Source organism: Callospermophilus lateralis, chromosome 8 (genome assembly GCF_048772815.1).
Source record: "Callospermophilus lateralis isolate mCalLat2 chromosome 8, mCalLat2.hap1, whole genome shotgun sequence".
Taxonomy (NCBI): domain Eukaryota; kingdom Metazoa; phylum Chordata; class Mammalia; order Rodentia; family Sciuridae; genus Callospermophilus; species Callospermophilus lateralis.
The window spans coordinates 63,420,041-63,439,114 of NC_135312.1; the positions used below are offsets into that span (position 1 = coordinate 63,420,041).

At 36.8% G+C, this 19,074-nt stretch overlaps 1 protein-coding gene and 1 non-coding gene across 3 annotated transcripts in view; both read left to right on the forward strand.

The window, feature by feature from the left end:
- The window catches only part of Enoph1 (enolase-phosphatase 1), a 28,491-nt gene extending 17,319 nt beyond the window's left edge, over window positions 1-11,172 (forward strand). Inside the window, exons 4-6 of one of the 2 annotated variants that reach the window (XM_076864937.1) lie at window positions 1,590-1,734; window positions 4,547-4,670; window positions 10,097-11,172. In XM_076864937.1, coding sequence (XP_076721052.1) covers window positions 1,590-1,734; window positions 4,547-4,670; window positions 10,097-10,236 — 409 coding nt within the window. In that variant the 3' untranslated portion in view covers window positions 10,237-11,172. The remainder of the gene's footprint in view (window positions 1-1,589; window positions 1,735-4,546; window positions 4,671-10,096) is intronic. The other variant, XM_076864938.1, reaches the window with a different exon arrangement.
- Window positions 7,348-7,478, forward strand: LOC143406581 (small nucleolar RNA SNORA70). Its single transcript, XR_013092227.1, has one exon. It is a non-coding gene; the product is annotated as a small nucleolar RNA SNORA70 (small nucleolar RNA).
- Window positions 11,173-19,074: the final 7,902 nt, after the last annotated feature.

Consider the following 19,074-nt stretch of genomic DNA (forward strand, 5'->3'; position numbering starts at 1 on the left):
CATTAGCATTGTTTTAATCTAACAAATGAGTTGTTTTGCTTTTTCAAAAAGGATTTTACTCAGCTGTATCCCAAGATGTTCATGTCTGGCTTTGTGGATGGTTGAAGTTAATTTTAGACCCAGTTTAAAACAACTTCCTAGAAAATGATGACTTCCTTGAACTAAGTCATTTTGGATTCTTAGCATATGAGTGATAGCACTGTTGGTCTATTTCCCAGAACCAACAGATCACCTGCATTTTTGCCTTGTTAGAAAAGGAGAATACTGTGAATTATGAACCCGTTATTTTGGGATTACACAAAATGTCAGCACTGCCACTTTTGCTATGCTCTTGTGAGTGTTTTCCACGGATCCTGTGAGTCTTGGTTAAGGGGTTCCTGATAGTTCTTTTGCCTAAGGAGGCTCTAGAGTATCATATTGCTGAGAAAGTCTTAATAAGAAAACCTTTGGATCCAAGACTTGTTTACAGCTACCTATATTTCTTTTGTATTTCTGTCAAATGAGATGTCATTCCTTTATATTATAAACATCATGTACCTTTTTAAAGGATATACTGGAATTTCAGGATATGCAAGTGATCTGGGAATATTCAGCTGGCTTAATCTATAAAACATTCAAAAGTGTGAAGCCAAGAGATTGTTCTCCCAGTAGTTGGCCTTTCTTTTGGTTCTTTAAAAAGAAGAATTGGTTCCACATCTCAGGTTCTTGTACTTTTCTTTTCACTTAGTTCCCAGGATATTATTTTGACCACTAAATATGGCAAATACTGTAGAATCAATAGGAGATTTGGAGTGTCAGGAATCAGAAAATCAAATACTGTCAAGTCTCTTAATTGATTTGTTCAGAATAAAGTTTTTTGTTTGTTTTTTCTGTGTAAAACTTTAGACTTTCTGAGTTCTTAAAAAAAAAATTAATTCCATTATCTAGCTTATAGATCTGTAGCATTGAGCCCCCAGACTTTTTTTTTTCCCCCTCATTGATTTGGATGTACATATTTCTAGTTCCATGTCTTCTTAAAGCACAGTGGACATAAATTAGCCTTTTCTTTTCATTAATTACATCAAAAATTATATTACAATGTAGTATTAATTACAATGTTTTGTTTTTAAGTTCTTTAACAACTTTTTTAAAAACAATTTATTTGTTCTTTTGAGATATACATGACAGTAGAATGTATTTTGGCATATTATACATACATGGAGTATAACTTATTCTAATTAGGATCCTATTCTTGTGGTTGTACATGATGTGGAGTAACCTGGTCATGTATTCAAATACAAGGCTAGGAAAGTTATGTCCAATTAATTCTATTATCCTTCCTATTCTCCTCCCCACTTCCTTAACAATTTAAAAACCCACTTTCTTATTTCCTTCTTTTACCTGTAATCCCTTTACATTGTCAAATTGTTCCATATAATCTGCTATGTGATCTTGGAACTCCAGTAACGTTTATTAGAACCACAGGAGTTCACACTCTGTAGAGTTGGTTCATAATGTTAACATTTGAGCACAAATAGAGAAGATTGTGTCATCTCTTTTCTGTGGTTTTCATCTGACTAATGATGTGTTCCTGCATTTTAACTTTGTAGTTTTCCCTCCAGGTTCTTTGAAGATGTAGTTCCAGCAGTCAGGAAGTGGAGAGAAGATGGAATGAAGGTGTATATCTATTCTTCTGGAAGTGTAGAGGCTCAGAAACTATTATTTGGGCATTCTACAGAGGGGAATATTCTTGAGGTAGGTTACTTAGTTTGCTTTGTTTTGACACTGTCAAAGCACAAAATGATAAAAGGAATGTACTACAATATAAACTAAATCATTCAGATAATTACCTTTGTACATGCTGACAGGTTGTAAAGAGAAGTAGAAAAACTTGAATACATTATAGTAAAGGGAGAAATTTTTTGTTTGGTGCTAGTTTTTTGATCAAAGTCTCAAACATTTTTGTGGGTTTACCTGCAGAGTTTATGTTAAAAAGGCATATCCCTGGTCCCTGCTTCCTAGCTTTTTTTTTGTAGTGGGGATTGAACCCAGGGACACTTAACCACTGAGCCACATCCCTTTTTATTTTTTATGTTGAGATAAGATCTCACTAAGTTGCTTAGGTCATCTCTAAGTTGCTGAGGCTAGCTTTGAATGTGTGGTCCTCTGCCTCAGCCTCCAAAGCTGCTGGGATTATAGGCATGTGCAACTGCTCCTGGCTCCTTCCTAGCAAATCTTAATTGGCAGGTCTGGAAGGAGGAACCTGGAATTTGCTTTTATAAACATCCACCCTAAGGATACTGATGAGGATAGTCCTAGAACCAGCTATTATATGTATGTAAAAATAGGTATACATGAGTTAGCATATACAGGAATACATCCTAACTCATGAGCTAACATGTAAATCAGCTATCCTGCCAGTATTAGGAAATCAACAACTCAAAAGTAACTAATGGAATGCTTCTTTTGATTGTTTTTAAAAAAGGTAAAAAGAAAACAGTCACTTTTGTTATTGAATATATAATTTCCTCTATATGAAGTAGTTAAGTAAAATTTACTGTCTTGAAGAAAAATAAAGATGCAAGCTGGCCGTGGTGGCCTGTAATCCTAGAGGTTCATGAGGCTGAGATAAGAGGATCACGAGTTCAAAGCCAGTCTCAGCAACAGCGAGGCGCTAAACAACTCAGTGAGACCCTGTCTCTAAATAAAATACAAAATAGGGCCGGGGATGTGTCTCAGTGGCCAAATGCCCCTGAGTTCAATACCTGGTACCTACCCACCCTCAAATAAATAAATAAATATGCAAAATAGGATCATGCACAATGCTAAGAAATACATAAAGACTTCATTTTTTGTTGTTGTTCTTTTTTTTTTCCCATTGTGCTGAAATTGAGCCAAGGACCTTGTGCACACTAGGCAAGCAAATGCTTTACCACTGAGCTGCATCCCCAGCCCTAAAGTAAATATTTATTGAACCCCTACTGTGTACAGAGAATACCTTGGCTTTGGAGGTTGTCATATTCTCACTTTAGTACTTCCCTACTTTTTTTTTTTTTATTAATTTCTTTATTTTAGTTAGATATATATATATATATATATGATAGCAGAATTCATTTTGTTGTATTGTACACAATTGCAGCACAACTTTTCATTTCTCTGATTGTACACAATATAGCGTCACAACTTATGTGCAGTCATACATGTACCTAGTATAATAGTGTCCATCACATTCCACCATCTTTCCTGCCCCCATGACTTCTTCCCTCCCCTTCTCTCCCTTCCTTTGCACCAGAAAACTTCTAGAATTAATAAATGAATTCAGTAAAGTATCAGGATATAAAATCAATACCCATAAATCAAATGCATTTCTATATATCAGTGATTAATCCTCTGAAAGATAAATTAGAAAACTACTCCATTCACAATAGCTTCAAAAAATAAAAAATAAATACTTGATAATCAACAAAAGAGATGAAAGACCTCTGCAATGAAAAGTATAGAACACTATCGGGGCTGGAGATATAGCTCAGTTAGTAGAGTGCTTGCCTTGCATGCATAAAGCCCTGGGTTCAATCCTGAGGACCGGGGAAAAAACAAAAAACTACAGAACACTAAAGAAAGAAATTGAACATCTTCTAACAAATAATGAAATCCTTTAATAATTTAAGACGTTTTTCTGAATATAGATATAAACTTTTCTGCTCTAACTAATGAAATAGGCAATAATAAGGTGAAAGTAGATAGGTCATCATAATTATCTACTGAGTTCAATAATAAAAAATCTTCTTTGGTTACTAAATAAATAGGAAGTATGCAAAAATCAATCTTGACATTTTTAAAAAGTTAAATCCTTAATATTGCCTTAATTTGGTTTTGTGTCCTCTTTAGACTTAGTTTGTGAAGAGTTTTGAAGACATTCAGAAGATCACATCATAATAGCTGATTATATATATGGACTTACTTTAACTACTGTTGATAAAATTAGCAAGTGATAATTAGAGAAATGTTTTCATTTTAGGATCAAAGGGTAATATTTAGAACCTTTCACCAGAGGAAAATCCAGCCCAATATAATATGTAGTTTACATATAGTGTTTTTAAAATAGACTGTAGGACATGTATATTTTAGATAAGTTTGGAAGTGCTAATGAAAATCAAGTGGATTCTTTATTTTGTTTTGTTTTAGTGCTGGGGATTGAACCCAGGGGCACTGAACTACTACATCCCCAGTTCTTTTTTTAAAATTTTATTTTTAGACAGGGTCTTGTTAAATTGCTGGGGCTGGCCTCAAATTTTTGAACATCCTACCTCAGCTTCTTCAATAGCTTGGATTACAGCTGTGTACCACCACATTCAGCTCATCCAAATATTTTTTACTGTAAAATCTTTATATTTACCTTTTGGAGCCTCTATAAAATCCTCTATTAAGTAGATATTCAGTAAATATTTACTGAATGAGTGAAGCCACTATGATTGTCATAGATTCAGGGGAAAAGGATACTAAATAAAAGGGATTTAGTATGTTGCAAGTGTACTTATAGAGTTAGTGTTTCTCTCTCTTTGTTCAGCTTTTTGATGGTCACTTTGATACCAAAATTGGACACAAAGTAGAGAGTGAGAGTTACAAAAAGATTGCAAACAGCATTGGATGCTCAACCAACAACATCTTGTTTCTAACAGATATTACTTTAGGTGAGTAATTGGGCTTTCTTCCTTCGTTCCCTTTTTTTTTTTTTTTTTTGAAGTTGAGTCTTACTATATTGCTCAGGCAGGCCTGGAGCTCCTTTGGCTCAAGTGATCCTCCAAGTAGCTGGAACTACAAGTACATCCCACTGTGCTCGGCTGAGACATATTACACTATATACTTCAGGAGAGGAGTTGGACCTGATAGTATCAACATATTTCTTTAAAATTTTAAGTGAGAATTCTTGAAATACAATAGTTTTATAAAAAGAAACAGCCACATGACCCACCTTCCTCTCCATTTACCAGTCCTTCAAGGTTGTGAATGGGGAATAACACTGAAAAAAAACTTTATTCTCTTCATTTTTCTCCATCATGGTACCCTATACATCACTCTGTATGTACACATATACACCAATGACGTGGGAGTATAGCAGAGGGAGACTTAATGTTATTGTGGGATGATCATGCAGGTCAGACCATAGGTGATGGTTAGTTAAGGACAATAGAGTCACAGTGAATCTGTACCAGATGCATTTAATAGCAATGAGATCACCTGTACACTTGTGGAAGGGGTATAAGAGAGAGGACTATAAATAGTTGAAGCAGTTTTATCTGTCATTTTGATCAGTGAGCTGTCCCATGATGAGTAGGAGCTTCATCTCTGTCTTCCTTCAATTGGTCTCTCTTCTCAAGATACCTATCGGGTAAATCTTGGGCTTCATTGTATTGATTTACCTTTTAAAGACTTTTTTTTTTTTTTAACTTAGCATTGCCCTTCGTATTATATACAGTACATTAGCATTATACATTATTACTTTAAGGGTTTAATGTGCAAAACAGCATGTACTGTCCTTTGTTGTTAGTATAAATTATTTTAATAATAGTTTGGATCAAATTGGAAACTCAGGTTTTAGCATCTGTGTAAGAATGTGATCTAGAGAATTATAACAAACATAAGTGAAGAGGTAGGTAAAGAGTGCTTGGAGAATGTAATTTCTGATTCTTTTCTGCAAGCCCCTTGCTAAGAAAGCATTCCCATGTGGCTACTTTTATTTATTTATTTTGGGGGGCTGGGGACAGGGTCTTGCTAAGTTTCTGAAGTTGGCTTGAACTTAGGATCTTCCTGCCTCGGCCTCCTGAGTAACTGGAATTTCAAGCCTGAGCCACCAGGCCTGGCTGACTCCAGCTTTTGATTTTGTGGTCATTCTTAGAGTTCATGCATCTCCTTGTGGGCTTACTTTTGCTATTTATAATTTACTTACATTTGTGGGCAGTCCTACATATTTGAGTTTTTCTATTCTACTTTGGATTATAAATATCTCTGGGACTGAGATCACACCCACAAAAGAGCACTTTATGCAGTTCTAACAAACTGGATCTGTGGCATTAGTCTAGAGAAGGATGTTAGGGAGAGGAGGAAGTTGTTCTCTTGTCTAGGTGTCTCTACATGACTCCTGGGCCCCTTGGAGTCAGATTCAGTGGCCTGTATATAAGATTACTCTCTCTAGACCTTCCTGTTTGTTGTCACACAACTAAGTTACTTCTACTGGTCTGGACTTTCATAGAAGGGGCCCAAAGGAACATCCAGGTTGCTAGCAAAGGTTCCTGCAGATAATGTATATGATCTATATTCTTTGTCTTCTGCTGACACTTAATCTTTTGGTCTGATGTAATAGGTGAGAGTTGTAAGTATATAAGCAGGTGCTAATTTGCTAAACTGATCCTTTTTTTTTTTTTTTAATCTTAACCAGCATAGATCATTTGATGTGTTCAGAAGTTACACTGCCTTTTTCCAAAGACAATAATTCTTAATATCTTTGTTCCTGCCTTGGAGTCCCAAATTGCTGGGATTACAGATGTGTGCCACTGTGCCCAGTGCTTTGTGGTACCATCTCTCTACCCAGTGAACCACTTGTTGATGAAATATATGATTCCACTTTTGATCCCCATGCCTTTTCTCTATCCAGTTTTTTGGTTATATTGATAATACTATAGTTTTTTTATATTCTTTTCCTTAACCACTTTTTTTTTTTTTTTGGTAATTGTACATCTATAATTTTAGGTCTTTTCTCTTTTCTCTTAAGCATTTCCTTTGGGTTGCAGTTCCATAAATTATCTTCACTTTAAAGATTAGAAGTAATCCCCAAATGGGCCTCAAAATGAAATAACTTTCTCTTAGTCCTTAAAAGAAGGTTTTATTTCTGTCCCTCATCTTCTGCCAGCCGCACACCTCATTAGGCAGGGTAAGAATTTGGATTTTCTGTAGCTGGGATGAGGCCAGGTAACTGGCCGCCTGCCTTTCTCTTTTCTGTCACTTCTGGTCCTGTGTTTTGGTACCACATGCTCAGGCTTCCACTGCCAAGGTAGAACAGAAAACCAAGTTGATATCCCAGATGGTACCGAAGTATGAAAAAAAAGAATTTAAAGACCTCTTCTCACTGGAGAAAAGAAAAGCGATCCAAGAGTTTTAAGTCAACAAGTATTACTTAAGTGTCTCAATATTATACCAATAGAGCCAATAGATGCTTAAGGACAAAACTTGCCCTCTGTGATCTAGTTTATGAAGCCTGAATATGAAACAGCCACTAGTTAGTGTCAATTCCCAGATGGACTATAATGTCCCAACTTAGTCAAGATCCTGGATGCCAGTCGAGATGAAAGCTTTGTTTAAGGAACTCATGCTCTGCAGCCAATTAAACTGTGTTCCTTTATTCATGGCAGCCCAGAGTGTGATGGCTACAAACAGCAACCTCCTCCGTAGTATATGCAGCCTGTTGCTTAAATGGGTTTCCCTAAGGGACCTTGGAAATGGTGCTTTTCAGTAGAAGTTCATATCTCCAATCTAGGCTCCAGAAAGGTCTGTGGGGTGTCTTTGGGAAACCTCAAGACACAGTGGCAAGTGTTCACATTGGCAAAGTCATCATGTCTATCCACACGAAGCCACAGAACAAGGAAAATGTTGTAATTGAGGCCCTCTGTAGGGCTAATTTCAATTTTAAGTTCCCTAGCCACCAGAGGATCTGCATCTCAAAGAAGTAGGGTTTTATCAAGCTTAACACTGATGAATTTGAAAACATGGTGACTGATAAGCAGTTGTTCTGATGACTGTAGGGTTATTTATATATATATATATATATATATATATACACACACACACACACACACACACACACACACACACACACACACATACATATATATATATCTCCAGTTATGGTCTGCTGGACGTGGTAAACCCTGCACTCATCAGTCTGGGAGGTAGGGGCAAGTATAAGGCAGCTGCTTTTTCTGCTGACAGGAGTGGCATCTGCGGTTTGCCTAATGATGGCATTCTTACATGAAGAAGAGAGTCTTTAGTAGTTGGTTTGCTCAGGGTCCCTAGGAAGGTGACAGGCCCTTTTATAACAAGAGCAGAAAGTAGACTTGTAGAAGTGGACAGGGTTAAGAAATGACTTTCCCCTTTGAGTCAGGAACAGCTTATCTCTCAACACTGCTGTCCTTTAATTAGTCCATTAACAAGCTGCTACTCTTTTCCAAAAGTTGCAAAACTGCCAAAGCTTCCTGTTGTGCCAAATTTAAATTACATAGACTTTTCCAGATTTTTTTTTTAACCTGTTAACTTGACTGACCTAAGAAGCCACATCTCTCTTACCACAGACCTTGTCCTATTTGCCACTCTGATTTGCTCCATTCTCCCAGATATATGTATGTGTTTTATTTTTGCCTAGAATTCCTCCTGTCTCTGCCAGTTTTCTTTCCCTAAAAAGTGCAGATAGTAAATACTTTAGGCTTTACAATCTGTCGCCCACGTAACATGTATTCAGTTTCCCCAAATCCAAGCTGATGAGGGGATTGGAAAAAAGATAAACAGACACAAATGTAGAGAAAGCAGTAATCCTGATGGGAGAAGACTGGCCAGGAGCAGGCTCCCCATGTTTATTATATAGGTTTAAACATCAAAAGGATTTACTATGAGAAAACTTTTTCAAGATAAACAAAACTAAGTTATGGGTAAAACAGCTCATTAAAAATGGTTGTCAGCTTACACTCACAATTCTCTACCTCCAGGCATTTAAACTCAAGGCCATAACCAATAAATTCTGTGAGCTGCACAGAATCTCTTTTGAAAAAAGGGCATTACCATCAGCTAAGCAATCTCGATCAGCACCTTTCCACCAAGAGTTCTCCAAAGGGCATCATCTCCTCTGCCTTTCAAAGAAGCCTATCATTCATTCGCCATTCCGACAACAATCCATATCACAGCTATTTTCAGCTCTCTCCTTATAATACAAAAGTAATCAGATGATACACAGATAAATGGGTGTGGCTATGTTCCAATACAATTTTATTTACAAAAAGCAGGTGGCAGCCTATCAATTGCCAGCAGTGGTTCTAGAGCACGGATTATGGAATCAGACTGACAATTTCAAATTTTAGCCCTATACCACCTGTTAACTCTCAGTTTCATGTCTTTAGGATGGAGGTAATGATACTATCTTGGGGTTGCTATGAAGATTTCGATGAGAAGGGGAGCTCCAAGAAAGTAGGAGCTTTATTTTATTCACATATTTCTGATCCTAAAAGAATAACTAGCACATAGTACATGATAAATTCATGGAAGGTATTAGTGGTTATTTTTCAAATAGAAGTAAAATAGAGAAAGTAATGTAACCCAGATGTTTTAGAGATATCTCCTACAATACCTAGTTCAATTTGACTAGTCCTATTTTTACTGTATCCCTCTGCTGCCACTGCCCCCCCAACCCACACACACACAAACTCTCTCTCTCTCTCTCACACACACACACACACCACGTATCTTAAGATGTTCATAGTCCAATGAAGAGCAGAATAGCAAGTAGTTATAAATTTATATTGTGATAGAGGTAAACACAGAGTGTTAAAGGAGTATATGGAATGTTCTGAAAGTCAGAATGTTTTGAGCTGCATTTTAATGAGCATAAATTTACTAGGCCAAAAATATAAGCAGTTTAATCAGGGAGCATGACATGTTGGGGCTTAGAGGTGAGGGCAGGCACTTCAACCTGATTAGATTATAGGATTCCTTTTGTACCGTATGTATTTAATTGATAGATACTGCCAATTATCTGCCCTTTGGGAAACAGGTCAGTTGCAGGAAGGAATGGAGGAAGGTTATGGCATGGAACATGGCTCTGACCTGCATTCATAAGTAGCAAACTTAATAAAGCTCAGAAATGTAGGATACACTACCATTCTATTCTGTCAAGTCCAGTTAGGTCCCCCTCTCCAATTAAAATACATAACATAGTCAGCCCCAGTGTGCCCATCTTCTAGCTTCAACAAAAATCAAGGCCAAATGTTCTTCTGTTCTTACATTCCCCCTGATGACTTTGATGCAAATTGTGGATGTTACAGTTTGATATTTCTGACACATACTTTGATTTTCACAGAGGCAAGTGCTGCTGAGGAAGCAGGTGTGCATGTAGCTGTGGTGGTGAGACCTGGCAATGCAGGATTGACAGATGATGAGAAAACTTCCTACAGCCTCATCACATCCTTCAGCGAACTATACCTGCCTTCCTCAGCATAGAGGAAGACTTCCATAGAAGACCAAACTGTTCCTCAGAGTTGTGCCCCTAGTGTCTAGTTTTATTCTAATGGCAAAGTAACGTATTTCTATACGTACATATGTATGCAAGTATATGTATGTGTATGCTCATTAATTTTCATGGGCACATAAGTGAGGGAAAAAAAGTCTTAAGTTCAGTGAAGAAACTTATTTAAAGATGCTCTATATGTAGAAATAGTTTGAGACCCTAACAGTAACCCACATTGAGGGCAAAGTGTAGTTGATAGAAGAATACAGATCAAATGTGTTATGATTATCAAATCCTATACCAAAATGAGAACTTAGTTTTGAAAATTATTCAGAGGCCTATTTTAAATACTGGAAATACTTCAGAGACATTCTTAACAATTCATTGCCCTTGTTTAATGGCGAGTTAGAAGAGTTACAATAGCTGTATTTCATATTTGCCTCCCTTGGTACAAAAGATAAAGATATTTGTTTCTGCTCCAAAGGAGCAAAATAAGGAAAGAAAATTTACCTGAGTCTTGATCAGTCAAGTATTTGTTACTGAAGAAGAAACTTACTAATCATGTGGCACCCATAGCCAGCACTCACCTTATCAATGAAAAACATGCAGATAATACAGCTAAAAAGGAAATGTGGTTCTTAATGTCCAACAAAATGATTCTAATTCTGCTGGTTTTACCAGTTGCCTTTCTAATTTTATCTTCACACAGTTTAAAAATATATATTAATTGCTACTTACTATTTTTTAAAATAAAGTTTTGCTGAAATTAGTTCATAACACCCAGAAGAGCCCTAATATGTAATAGTTTCCCCTTGAATGTGAGAAATGTAAATTTTATAACAGCATTATTTATCCTGGTTCAATTCTAGTAGGATTCCATGTTAGTTTTATGTTGTGATTAATAAAAACATTCTCTTCTTTCAGTTTTATAGAGGTCCCTGAACTATACCACATATTACCATAATCAAAACAAAACTCAGATTGAAGAAAATTTTTTTAAATAAGAATTTTATTTTAGTTTTGTCTTAATGTGTATGAAGTATGTTTTAATGAAATGCCAGTGGAAAAAAAAAACATTAGCCAGCATTTGAATTATGTATATATGAGAGGTTACTATTTCATCTGGGTTCTAAAAGCATTCAGTATATTAGTGGAGTTTCTTATATTTATGAGAGTCTTATGTTTGAAGTATATTAGATAATGCTTGTGGGAGACAATTATTTTTCCTAATGAATTCTGGAGAAATAATTTTAGGATGCTTCAAATAAAGAGAAGGAAGTACTCTTGCAAATATGAGAGGACAGGGGATACAAATGAATTTACGTTGATAATTTTGATCTTCTAGTAGCTAATTTAAAGAATCTGAAGACAAAATGTAGTAGAAAAATAGAAATATAAATAATTTTAAAATGGGAGTTGTCGCGTTCCTCGCAACTAAAACACTCAGGGTCATTCCAGGGGAACTGGGCTGCGCGAAATAACCACACAAGAGACAGAAATACCTTTTTCTTTGGGGTTCCTGTGTCATCCCTTCTGACCTTAAGAAAAAGAGCATGCGTGCATGCTGACCCTTTTTATTGAGGAGAAGCCATTCAAATGAGGCAAGGAGTCAGGTTTTCAAGGGGCTGAGTCTAGCTTCATGATGTCTGCTGGTTGACATCTAGGAAGGCCACATCCAAGGGCAGAGTAAGAGAAGGGGATACACAAAGTGTGTTTCCATGGAACATTCTATCCCAAACAGGGTAAAAGAGCAATATCTCAAAGGAACAGGTGAGCGAAGCTCAACCCATGGGGCTGCAGGAAGGCATGCCTATGCATGAAGACACATTTGGCTGCATTTTTACTACTCTCAGGATCCAGATCGGGGCTACCCCTTCAGCTGCTTAAAAGTTGCCAGATCACGGAATTGACAGTGCTTCAACCTATCAGGAGAAGAAAATGCTGGTCACATGAAGTAATGGCCTCCCACAGGGAGTAATTTGTAAATGATGGCTAAATCAAGAATGATAATAAAAGGATGAATTTTATATATTTTCAGGACAAGTTCATGGATAGATGTCAGAACAGGGTATCCCTTAGTAATCATAAAGAAGGCACAATGCAAACTTCCCTTTCAAAGTGTTAGAAGCCCATAGTGGTTCCAGAGTCCCAAAATGGCTCAAAGGAGCTCATGAACAACAAGAGAAACAAAGGGTGAGGCCTAGCGAGTTTAGGACCCATAGAATCCAAGAATTTATTTTATCTTTTTCACCCAGTGGTGGTAAAAAGCAGCCAGTGGGGGCCCAAAGTGGGAGGGGAATGGGTGCTGGGTAGGAAAAGGGGGATTAAAAAAAAAGAAATTCCTGCAACAAAGGTACTATTACAGGAACTGCCTGGGATTGTCCCTCCTTTCCCTTAGAAGGGTCAGCTAGCTGTGGTTGGCTGATGAGGTTTGCCTTTATCTTAGGCCAAAGATTTGTAAGTTCAAGGCAGGCCTTGGCAGTTTAGCAAGGCCTTAAGCAACTTAGAACCTATCTTGAATAAAAAGGGTTGGAGATGTAGCTCAGTGGTAAATGCCTCTGGATTAAATCCCTAGTACCCTCCCCCTCCCCCAAAAAAAGTAAGGAAGAAATGAGAAGATTATGCACCGAATCTAAATTAGGAATTTAAGGTGCTCAGTATCTAGCCAGCAAAGAATTGGGGTAGAGAGGCATTTACTGTCTGTGATAAAGAAACTTCCTGAAAAACTATAATTTACACTGAGTAGTAAGGACAGAAAATAAATAGATTCAGGAATTAGAAGAAAGATGGAATATCAGATTCAGTTTGTCAAAGTGGGATGTGAAAGGAGGGAGAATAAAGGTGAGTTGAATATTTCTTAGGTCCTAAGGAACCTTCGGGACAGTTAGGTATGTTGGAGATGAATGTTTGTAAGAACTTGAGGAATCAGTAAATTGGTTAAGAAGAATGAAAGATAACTACAAAAGTGGGTAATGAACTAGGAGGAAAATTCATATAAAATTACTTTCTTATGAAAGGAAGGAAAAAATTCTGGAGATTCAAAAAAATGAGAACAAAGGCATTTAATTTTCTCAGCATCTTCATTTGCAAAAAATATAGGAGATAAAGAATTTTGAAAGTCATGGCACTTTCTATTCCTGGGTCTTAATCCGAACCTTCTAGTAGATTTTGTCAGTTGGTATTTTAGGAAGAGAAACCTCAGACAAAGAGGATTCTCTAATCTTTTTTTTAATAATTATTAATGCATATTAATTATACAAATTGATGGGATTCACTGTGACATTGAGTATTCTCTAATTATATCAGCATTTCTTGTGTACAAAGTTTTCCTATTTGGCCTTCTGGAAGTCTTATCTTAGTTGCTGATTATAACCCAAGTCAAGTCCAGAACTGCATAAGCAGAGATTGATCTCTATTCCTGAGACAGATTCATGACAGACTTTTCTCAGCAGATGGTGCTGTTTCTCCAGAAAACTAGGCCAGCAGATGGAGCATTAGGAGGCGGGGAATGAGTATGGTTCATTTATTGATTGATTGATGATTGATGGACACAATAATTTTGTTTATTTTTTATGTGGTGCCTCACACATGCTCTACTACTGAGCCACAACCCCAGTCCTAAGTCATTTATTCTTAAAAGCCAACAGCATGATATTGCAAGACTCAGACTAGTTGTGGAAAAAAATGGCAATGTTCTCAAATGAAATCCACCCACTAATATTCTTCCTCTCCTTATCCCCTAAAATGCATTTTTAAAAACAGTGATTTGGGGTAAACAGTTTTTCCAGCAGTAGTGTTTTAAAAAAGGCTTGTTTTCAGAATTTTTTTCATTCCTATCAGAGTATAAAAGTTGAATATAGAAAGTGCCAAAACAATTTGCTATCCTACCACCCATGCCTTAATGGCAAAATGATATTATTCTCAACCTAATATTTGGGAATACTTTGCAGATTTTGCTAATATACTTGGAATATCTAATAGAAGTAAAATTCACTCTCCTTACAAATTAACCCCAAATCTACTGTGAAGGGTCATACTCCCCACTGCAGTAGTACATACATTCTTAGAGGAGAGGGACGGTAGTCAATAATGACAACAAAAAAACTAGATGCAAGCAAGTGCTAGACTTTTTACCAAGGAATGCTGAAACACACCACCTTTCATCTGAATGTGAAAGACTAGATATCAAAGAAGCTAGGAGAAATCATTTCATGCAGCTGGAACATAGTACAGCAAAGATCTAGGGCAAAACTTGGCCTATTCCAGGAATTGGGAAGCCAATACCTGGATGCTTTCTAAAAGTACACAAAAACCAGATGATTAGGGCTGATACCCCAATAAAGTGTTTGAATTGTGTTGTTGTTGTTATTTTTTTAATTTTACTTTGTTTTTATTTCAATGTAACATGCAGTTAAAAAGAAAAAATAATAACAGGATTTATTAGTATTTATAATGCTTTACAAAGAAAAAGAACTTTAAAAACAATCTAGTTCAGACTTAAGAAAAAGCTCTAAATACTTACAATAAATCTATTTCCAAATGTTCAGTTTGGACCAAAATTTAAGATAGCATTTGGTAGATATTTATGTCTGTTGTCTATTTATAGTATTATTTTATATAACCTCTGATTCTTGGGCTGTCCAGCCCCCATTTTCCTAATACAGCATTGTATTCTAAGTGTGGTGGGAAGTCACCACAGGATTTGAGCAGGGGATCATAGGATCGATTTACCTTTTTAAGTAATTCTTTATGAGGTGGAGAATGGATCACAGATAAGCAAGGTCATTTATTCTTAAAAGCCAACAGGAAGACCAGTTAAGTATGCCAGAGTTGAGTAAACAAGGGGTAAGATTTTTAGAAAATGGGAGGGGGAATAGTTAGGAGAAATACTGATGGACTGTGGAATCAAGGACATTGCCACTGCTGCTCACAGTCACAAAGGTGGCCACACATCGGAATGCTGGGCCTCGAAACTCACAACTCTGCAACCTTGCATGCCAGTTGCCGCTGTCTTGCTTCTCTTTATAATCTTTGTGCTTATGTTGCATTTCAGTGACAGTATCTAACTTCAGTCCAGGACTCAATGTGTAACAGTATCTGGGAAATGTTTTTAATTTTCCAACTCCTCCAATTAGCAGGTGCAATGACAATTGACAGAGCCAGTTGCTGGATCTAAGATAGGAAGCCTTTACAGCAGTAAAGATAAAGGAGGGTGGCAACTTGCCTTAGGGTGATAATGGTGAAAACAGAAGTGGGCACTTTCAGAATATGTTTCAGAAATATCAAGGACTGCAGTTCTTGATTAATTGAATTTGAAAAGATAGGTCCTAGGTTTTTAGCTTGGATAGATGTCGCCACTCAAAACCAGCAGTGTCACTGACACAATGTGAAAAGCCAATGCTGATATTGATTAAAAAAAAAAAAAAAAAAAAAAATTGGATGTAAGTCTAGAGTTCAGGGCCCTGGATTGGATGGAGATCTAATTCAAGAGTTTATTGGCAAAGAAATGCTATGAAAAGCCTTGGGATCCTAAACTGAGCTTTTAAGTTCCAACAAGGAACTTCCTGTGTTGTAAAATTGTGTGTGTGTGTGTGTGTGTGTGTGTGTGTGTTTGAGCAAGGAAGGAGGACAGCAAAGGAAAAGGATTGGTATGGAGGAATGAAAACCAGGAGAATGGCACAAGTCAAAACAGGAGGGAGAACTTGCATCAAGCACTGGTAAGAATTCAAGTACAGTTTCAGGAGAGTATTGGTAATGGCTGAAAGATTAGTTCAAGTTGAAGAGAGAATATGTCATCTACCTAAATATTTATCAATTTTGTTGGTCTTTTCAAAGAATCAACTGTGGTTTTGTGGTTCTCTGTTTTGTTTATATGTACTCTCCATTATTTTCTTCCTTCTGCTTGCTTTGAGTTTAGTTTGCTCATTTTTCTAGATCTTTAAGATGTTTAGGTAGTAGTTTTGCAATCTTTCTTCTCTCTCTTTCTTAGAGGGGGAAGGGTACTAGGGATTGTACTCAGGGGATGCTGAGGCTGGCTTTAAACTTTCAATCCTCTTGCCTCAGCCTCCTGAGTCACTGAGCAGGAATATATCACCACATCCCATCATTCTTTCTTCTTTTTTAACATAAGCATTTATAACTCTCAATTTTCCTCTAACCATTGATTTCACCAAATCCCATAGATTTTAGTATATTGTGTTTCTATATCTATATATTTGTGTCAAAGTATTTTCTGATTTCCTTTGTGACTTCTTGACATACTGACTATTCTAAGAGTACATTGTTTAATTGCTGCTATATATCTGAATTTTCTAAGGTTTTGTCTACTGTTGATTTCTAATTTCATTGTATCATACTTGAAGAACATCCTTTGTACAGTTTTCATTTTTTTAAATGTATGACCTAACCTAAGACCTATTCTGGAGATGTTTTTTATGCACTGGAGAATGTAATTTGCTGATGTTGGATGGAGTATTCTATACGTGTCTGTTAAGATCTAGTTGGTTGATAATGTTACTTGAATCTTCTGTTTCCTTGTTGATGTTCTTTCTGGTTACTGTTATTCAATGTGAGGTATTGAGTTCTCCATTTATTATTGTTAAAATATTTTTCCCTTCAATTCCAGTTTTCCTTCATGTAATTTGATGCTCTGTTGTAAAATGTGTGTGTATATATATGTATGTGTGTGTGTGTGTGTGTGTGTGTGTGTGTGTGTGTTTAAAATTCTTATGACTTCTTGATGGGTTGGCCCTTTGATATTATAGTGTCCATTGTCTCATATAATACTTTTTGTCTAAAAGTTTATTTTATCTAATATTAGTAGAGTGACTTCAGCTTTCTGTTTACATGGAATATCTTTTACCATCTTTTTACTTCCAACTTATTTATGTTTTTGAATCTAAAATGTGTTTCTTGAAGAGAGTGTATAATGGGTTATGTTTTAAAATTCATTTTGCCATTCTCTGTCTTTAAATTGTATTAGTTTCCTGGAGCTGCCAAGAACCACAAACTGCTTGCTTAAAGCAACAGAAACTTATCCTCTCACAGTTCTGGATGCTAGATATGTGAAATCAAGTTGTCAGGAGTTGGTTCCTTAGGAGGCACTGAGGGAGAAATCTGTTCCTTGGCTCCTAGCTTCTGGTGATAGTGAATAGTCCATGGTATTTCCTGATATAGTAATGCATTAATCCAATTTCTACTTTATTTCACGTGGCATTCTTCCTGCATCTGTATCTTATAACTGCTGTGCTGGATTAGGGTCCTATCCTAATCCCATGTAATATCATTTAAATTATATATACAATGATTTTCCAAATAAGATTGTATTCTGAGTTTCTGGGGATTAGGATTTCAACATATTTTGAATGGGTGGGGAAGAGGGACACCAAATTTAACCCATAACAGCAAGAATTTGTTAGGCTTTTCAGAGCCCTGATTCACCAAAACATCTCATTCTTCAGCCTTTCTTACCAAAGTTTTTGGTTCATTTATTGTTTGCCTCAGTGTTACTCATTATTCCAGGTAGCTGTAATTAATATATTTGGGAACTGGCAGAGTTCCAAGTTAGGTAAGTTAAAGAAACATCATTTGAGCAGGTCCTCCAAGGAGCTACAAGACAGGTTACTATGGACTGAATTGTCCCCCAAAGTCATATATTGAAGTCCTACCCACAAATGTGATTACATTTGGGGACAAGGAGTTAAGTATTAGTTAAGATGAAATGAAGTCATAGGAATGGGGCCCTAATCTCATAAGATTGGTAACCTTATTAGAAGAAGAAGAGACACCAGAGTTTATTCTCTCCCATGAAAACATAGAAGGTAGCACCTACAAGCCAGAGAGTTCTTGCTAGAAATGTAATCACTTTGACCTTGGTGGACTTACCAGACTCCAGAACTGAGAAATATCTACCCAATCTATATTATTTTGTTACAACAGCCCACACAACCACAATTCTTCACAAATAAGATGCATTACTTTGCTTGCTATGGCACTCAGCACCAGAAATAGGCTGTTATCTTCAAGGCCATCACAGAAGTGGTAACTAGATAAATTAAAACACCACAAAGCCCTGTTTTTTTACTGAGATTTTTTTTAAATAAGTGTTCCCTGCTTTGCTGCGTATTTTTGCTTAGTTTCCAGAATCCCATAAAAGTTGTTTCTGATTTTTTTGTTTTGTTTTGGTGCTGTTGTACTTCCATTTTAACCGATATCACCCCATGTTGCTGTTTTTGTTGTTGTTTTTGGTAGCGCTGGGACCCAAACCTAGGGCTTCGTGCTTTTGTTATACAAGCGCTCTACCACTAAGCTAAACCTGCAGTCTCCACATGCTACTTTTTACAATATGATATTGACCCTCCTCTTAAGTCTGGATGGAAATGTATGATGCTTTAACCAAAAGAAAACAACAAACATGATGCTTTGTGACTTCCCAGGCTTGGTTATGATGCAAGAACTCTTTTTTCAAGAGCTGGGGGTTGAACACCTACTCTGGGAGAGCCAGTTACCATGTTGTGAGAGAGCCCAGACTTGCCCGTGCAGAGGAGAACAAAGGCCCCCCTCCACAAGTTAACAGCCAGTTTCGATCTCCAGATATGAAAAAAAAAATAGCCTTCAGATGCTTCCAACCTCCACTCAGCATCTTCCAGCTGTGACCCCAGATGCCATGAAACAGACATGAGCTATCCAGGCATTGCCTGTAGTTCCTGACCCACAGAATGTATGACTATCATAAATGGTGATTTTATCTCTACATTTTGTGGCAATGTAGTCAGCAGCCACAGTAACTAAAATGGGACCTGGTAGTGGACAGGATTTTTATCCCTTTCAGC